At 40.3% G+C, this 6,968-nt stretch overlaps 1 protein-coding gene across 1 annotated transcript; it reads right to left on the bottom strand.

Annotated features, from left to right (window-relative positions):
• Positions 1–1,182: 1,182 nt before the first annotated feature.
• On the bottom strand, positions 1,183–6,514 carry AKAP3 (A-kinase anchoring protein 3; the record flags this gene model as incomplete). Its single annotated transcript, XM_082000846.1, is given in 13 exon segments — positions 1,183–1,431; positions 2,003–2,019; positions 2,359–2,694; positions 3,116–3,179; positions 3,183–3,325; positions 3,328–3,381; positions 3,384–3,605; positions 3,608–3,668; positions 3,670–3,711; positions 3,715–3,758; positions 3,761–3,800; positions 3,804–4,084; positions 6,469–6,514. Coding segments are annotated over 13 exon segments (1,506 nt in total). The 3' UTR covers positions 1,183–1,275.
• Positions 6,515–6,968: the final 454 nt, after the last annotated feature.

The raw sequence follows: 6,968 nt of genomic DNA, 5'->3' as shown, positions 1-6,968 counted from the left end.
GAAGCAATCTTATGGGGGTGTACAACTGAGGACTATGGTACCCTTGTTCTACATTAAGCCAGGCCTTAACATATTTCCCTATAGTCTCTCTGCATCTGTACAATAGTATATTGAAAACATATCTCACTTGATCTTCACTGTCACTCCTTGGCCTCCTTTGGTGCTGTTTTCCTGGCTTCTGCTTTCCACTGTGTATTTGTGTTTCAGGTTTCTTTACAGCTGCCTTGTATTTTTCTAAATTCTGTCTTTCTTGATATTATAAATTATATTATAAATATTATATTATTCTGTGCCTCCTGATACTGTAAGCATTCTCTCTTTATGGTATTTTTTTTTTTCTGGGTCATATTCTATGCCCTCAGTGGTAATTTTTGTCTTTTTCTTATTGGCATTATCTTAAAATTTCAATAATATACTATTTTTTCTATTTTCCACATTATATAAAATCACTCTTAACCTCCAGTCCCTAATTTTGTGTCATAACATGCTCTCCCTGTATCTCTGTGATTCTTCTCATGTCACTACGCAGATTTCTAAAGAACAGACTGCGCATTATAGCACAAAAAATTGGTTGTTTAGACACCAGTCTCAAAGTCACAAATGCTTTCAAGTGGATAAAGGGCGAAGTTTGAGGAATGCTAAAACCATAGCGCTTGCTGAGGGACAAGGACTGACCGGAGTGCATGAGTGACAGGCTGGTTTGCTGCAAACCCCGAGTCGCTCCAGAGAGCCAGGAGCTTGCCGTGCCTTGGCTGCTCCCACTTTCTCATTCCGTTCATGGGCAGCTATCTGACAAACGGAGGGAGAATCCAGCTGCATGGCATTCAGTGTGTGCAGACGAGGAACAAACCTGGTAACGACTCAGGATCTCCTGGGTTTGACTCCAAGCACAGTGACAGCTTGAAGTACAGAGCTCAGGTACCCCTCTGCACTGGGCCAAACTGCCTGAAAAAAGATACTCAGGAAGGATAGGAACTCTGTGATGGAGGCAGACAAGAACAGCACACAAAATTTTCTTCAAGGAGGCAGGTAAATGGTAGGTTTTGTGACCAACATTTTTTCAGACAGATTTCCGCAGCTATTTTGCATGCTTTTTTAATTCATAGTTTTGCCAAGCAGGAGTAGTACAACTAATATCGGCTCCTACAAATCACTGGTGTATAAATGAGTCTGAGTCGATGGAGTTCTGCTAAGTGCCTGACTGAAATCAGCATGCTGTGCTTTGCTGGCCCAGCATCATGCTGCTGGTGAGGACATGACATGCATCGGCCCTGCTCATGAGTTATTAAGCAGCCAGTTCAAGACTGGCAACTGAACAGAGCTGCCTACAGCCTCACCAGACTGCCTTTCCTTTCTGTATTTCAGCATTGCTTGTAAAATTTCTCCTACTTTGTATCCCTTCTCCATTGCTACTGATGACAGTTTCTGAAGCTGCGGAAAACCAGAAACACAACAGAAGTGTGTTATACACCAGAAGTGATAACACAGGTGTGATACACCAGATGTACTGATAAGGTCAATTATTTTTAAAGAGGAACTGAAGAGTCTGTGCACATGCATGTGTCTCTGTGTGTGAGTGAGCACGATGTAGCAGATGCATCTGAGTCCTCTATTTCCATCCTGCTGTTGGAGGCTTATGTTCTCCATGGATGGATTCTGTAAGAGTCTGCCAAGCAGAATGATTACAAGAGGTGAAGAGCTGCTGCCTGCTAGATCATTAGTAAAGGGGAGAAGACTCCAGAAACAACTCAGACTGCTCTTCATTGTCCAAGTTGAAAGACATATAATAAACACAGAGTGAAAAGTAATTTGGTATTCTGAATTATTTGGATACTGAGAATCCATAGCAATTCAGTAACATAGGTAAAAATGTTCGTGAACAACTCATAATGTTTATAATGTAAACATATCTTTATTAAAATGGCATTGCCATTAGAACATTTCTGAATGTACACATCTTTTAATTTATGTAACAAATGTTGAAAGCAAATGTATTTGTTACCTTTAAAATTACATCCACTGAATTTGCGGGAAATACAGCATATAAGATAATTTTGCACCACCTTTGTGCTGGGCTAAAGGTATGTATTTTTCTGTACATCTTTATTTCCTGTTAGTTTACTATTTTGTAACAAGGCAGTAGATCAGTAGTAGCCCACATTGCTACTCAGGGCACTAGCTTAAAAAGAGAAATGTCTAGAAAGGATTTTCTTGAGGAAAAGATTTTTGCTCCCCGTAAGGCAAGAAGATTGGGGAAACCAACATTCTAATTTCTAATTTCTGCCTCGTTTATTCATGTTCTCATCGCCATCTGAGAAGTAGAGCGCAGGCACACCTGCCTAAGAGGCAATCATTCGCTGCAAGAGGGCTCAGAGCTATTACATACATTTTCAGAAAGATTCTGATTCACCGCTACCACCCTGTGTCCTGATACAGTACCTTCACTGGATCCAGCCACGGAGTCAGTGGTTCCCATGACCTTAGAGCCTAGTGATCCTGTGCCATCCTCCCTGCTCCTCAACTCCGCCAGAAGTGACTCAGGGTTGCTGTATGTAACTGTCATAAGACACAGCACTGTACCCACCAGACTGCCAATAAATTGTGCACTGCTGCTGTCTTCTCTGCTCAGGTCAAGTTGATCAGTAAGCATTTTAGTCAGTCCAGATATGGCCTCTTCACAGGATTGCTCAATGTCTCAAAGGCCAATATGTCCCTTAGTGGTTTTGCCAGTATTTTGGTTTGTTTCATGAACAATTGGATTTCCAGGCTGACCTTCTACTTTGCAAACAAAAACACCTCTTCTATTTTTGTTTATTAACTTCCAGATTAGAATTAACATAGCACTGGATATGTAATTTTCAGGCTTCTGCCTTTCAGGTCTGACTTCTGTGAATCTGGTTCTTCATCTTCTTTTGATGGATCCTGACATTCTTCTGCAAATGCTTGGAAGGTGGGATCATGGGGCCCCTGTAATAACGCAAAGGTAGTGGGACCTGCTTTGCTAGCATTGCCACCGTTGCTTTCTTGTTGGCATTCTTCTGCTAGATTAGATGACACTCTATGGGCAATAATGCAATCACAATCAAGCCAATGAATCTGGTAACATTTTGGCTACATCCCAAAATATCTGAACTCCACGGCATGTTCTTTGGTGATCTTGTTTCAGCTTCCCTTCCTGGTTATGATTTTGAGCATTGGCTGCATTGGTTTTGGTTTTCATGCCAGAGGGTAAACCCTTGCTTAATAATGTGGTTACCCACTGCGTCTGCACAGGTCATTTCTTTTTCTTTTGGCAATGTTTCAGTCCTTGTTGCTGCAAACCTTCATTTTGAGCCTTTGCATCTGTTCTTGAACCTGTTTTCAGAGAGGCATATGCTAGACATTACCTCCTCCAGGTTTTTGCACTATCAAGGTAGAACGCAAATGATTCAACATTGCTTGTACAATTTCTGCAGCCTTACAACTGCCTAGGGTGAACAGAATCAGCTTCACTGAAGAAGCAAAATCTGAATTAGTCAAGAGTTTACTGGCTACGTCATGTAAGTTTTTCATAGAGGAGTCTATTAAGACTGAAACCACAGCCTTAGAGTGCTTCAGTAACAAGTTTTCAGCACAATACAAGCTATATTTGAGTCATTTGTCTGACCTTCCATGGTCTTTATAACTGAAGACCACCATGACTGAAACCACATTATTTGCATAAATTAGTATCTATTTGCTTAAATTATTTGCAAACTCATCTTGGCCAAAATGTTTTTGTGATGGTATTTTTCCTTCTCTTGTTGAGCTACTCTTCTCTTCTAGAAAAGCTCATTTCTACTGGAAGACCAGTGTTTTTTCTTCATAGAAAATGTCTTCTTGGAAGGTGGACTCTCTTCATATTTGGTTTCTTTCTTATTGACATGAGTAACATTTGCTGATGGATTATTTTTTTCTTTATTTGTACTCAGTTCAATGGATTTATGATGAGGTTTTCCAAGAACAGCAAAACATGGGCCAGGCCCATCTGACTTTTCATTAATCTCTTTATGAACCATTGCAATGACAAGGTTAGAGAGTCTGTCAGTATAAAAGGAAACCTCTTCTAATTTTTATGTGCCTTCAAGTAGTGGCCTCATCCTCTGTGCCCTTTGGCTCCTTTGGATCTGGAGTGGCTTTCATCTTCAAGTGAAAATCTGGTGGCACAGTGCTGGATCTCATGTCCACAATAATATGTCTGCCATAGACACTGAATCCTCCTGGTGATACACTGCACTGTTTGAAGCTCTGTCCCTCAGCAGATGGTTGTCTTGAATTTCCATGGCCCTTATGCTTTTCAGCACATCCTCAATGCTGAGTACATACCTTTCAGGGTCTTTCTGAAACCAGCTCAAGATTTTGAGTGGATAAGATTCCTGAATCAGTCCCAGGAATAAAACAAAATGGAAATGCATAGCAATTCATTATCCACACCTTTGTCCCTTGGCACAAAGGGTCTTTCCACATTAAGGAGTCGCGTATGAGTACGAGGTGAAATTCCGATTGGTCTTAGTGACTACAGAGAATCAGTATGTATACTGATCTCAGCGGTATGTTGTCAATGGCAGCAACTAGCTCCAGCAGTGGCATAAACTATGTGAATACTAATATGAATAAAGTTTAGGTGGTTTTGCCATCATGCCACTAAATCTTGCCTTATTGTTTCTGTTGAGGGCTACTGTTGCTCCATAAGTGATGGTTACTGCTATCTGATAGGCTCTACTGCAGCCTCATTACTGAGGACACTTCTAATTTCAGGTTAGATTAAAAACATAGACTCTAAATCCCTACTCCTCTGTGTTTTTACTTCTTACAATCAGTGTACAGTCAGTCAGCTACTCCAACTGTATATCTTTCCACATAATGAAGGAGACATACATTATAAAGGAAGGAGTGACAGGAGAAGCCCAGAATGCTGAGGGGATTTATGGACAGGTATCTTGGAGCATTTTGCATTTTCTGAACCTGTCTGGGGACAAAAAACAACTAGTCTTTTTGCCTAGCATTGCTCCTGAGTCAGCATCTGCAGCAAGATTGTATGAAAAATTGTGTACATGTCAGTATAAACAGAGCAGCGAGTGCTGGGAAAAATGTGGGGACACAGCATGTGGGTATGTCATATGTCCACTCCTTCTTCCATTGCAGAGGCAGCACTAATTCTAGTGGCAGAATTTCCTGGGCTCATCGCCTCTGAATGTCTAAAAATGGCTTTGGCATAAGGAGAGTTTGCATCTGGAGAATATCTTTTACACTTAGTACTGATGCAAGCATAAGTTTGTGGTAGACTTCAAAATTGCGGGCATAGCTACAGGTATGCTCATCAAGATAGGCATGAGCTTATTCATGTATTTCTAGCTCAGCTAGGTAACAACAGAATGGCAGGGACCTGATTTAAGCTGCTAGAATTCAAGATAAGCCATTTTACCAGTGGCACCCTCATCTGCACAGTATTTCCATGGACCCAGTAGAAATATGAGGCGGCTTAACAGCTGTGCCACTCCTTATTGTCTGAAAGCTTAAATTTTTTCCAATTGGCATTAAAAAATAGCTGGGTCTCTCTGACTGCACGTTTCCAGTAGCTGAAAGAGTCAGTATGTTTGGCATCTATTTCAGTGGTCAGCAGTGTCTTCTCAGCTAGATACCTTCCATGCTGTGGCTGTGCCACAAATGATTACCTTACTCCTTATGTTTCTGTCACAGAGTATGGGTTTACATGCCTACCTGGCTGCTTGAATGTTGTAGACTTTTTATTTACCCTGGCTTGCACCAGTGGACATAGGATAAAGAATTGGAATCCTTCACTATGTTCCATTTTATTGTCTCATCTCTCCTCTTTTAGTGAGTCCTTTGAATAGAGTGCTCTCCTTTCTTCGACGTTCCTCAGACTGGCTCCTTTCAAACTCCACCACCTTTTCTGTTGTTTGTGAAAGATGTATATATATTGCAAGCTGAAATAGCAGAGATTATCATAAAGGTTCAGTGGATAAAACATTATTTGTCCGTGGCTGCCTCTTCTTCTTTCCACCTCTTATTCCTCTCACCTGTTCTTTCTTCTTTAATTTCTACTTAGAAATGGGATTTTCCAGTTATCCTATATCTAGTTTTTCTCTAAAGCCATTGCAAACAATCCACAATGCAGTTTTGCTGTTTTTTTTCCTATCAATCTTTGTATCAGTATTTGGATGTTAAAAAAACCCCAAACATTCTGTTAAACTCAGGGTATGCGGCTGCATGAATTTGAAGAGATAGAAAATTAGTACTGTGTCAAAGACTGTTCAGTCAAAATTTTGAATATGTGATCGCTACACAGAGAATGCAGACTGAACTATACATGCTTCTAGAAATACTACATCCAAGTCCTCATATACAGGAAATGAACATTTATAGTTGCTCTGGTAAGAAACCAGAGCACCTTTGCTGAATGGTCTGTAAGAGCTAGTCTAGACTTACCCAGGTCTAGCTTCAGCTCAAAATTACTTGGTTTGGGTTTGCACATTAAACCTTAATTCAGATACTCCTGGCTTGTGCCAAGGATAACGTAGTTAAGCTCTTAAGGAACATAGTCTGAAAAAGTATGCAATGGTTTACTTTGGCTGATAAGAAAACATGTATATATCAGACGAGGAATTCTAAGTCTCAGTTCTCTGCATGTGCTTACCCAATTTACAGTACAAGAAACTGAAGAATTTTGCTTTCCCTTATTTAGACAACAAATTCCTTACTGCAAAGCACCAGTAACTACCATATGTAAGCAACAGGGACATTCCTACATTCAAGAGATGGCCATCCTAGAATTAAGCAGTGAGAAGAATCCAAAGTTGTGTTGCACATGTACAAACATTTGGTATTTGGTAGCAGAAAGTGTTCCTTTTATTAGCAAATTTAACAAGGAAAAGGTGTAACTTTCTTTAAAATATTTAACCAGACACAATCCTCTTTTGCTTTCTTGG

Source organism: Phaethon aethereus (assembly GCF_964289735.1).
Source record: "Phaethon aethereus genome assembly, chromosome: 1".
Taxonomy (NCBI): domain Eukaryota; kingdom Metazoa; phylum Chordata; class Aves; order Phaethontiformes; family Phaethontidae; genus Phaethon; species Phaethon aethereus.
The sequence above is the reverse complement of the archived record's forward strand: the minus strand, read 5'-3'. Positions and strand labels throughout refer to the sequence as shown.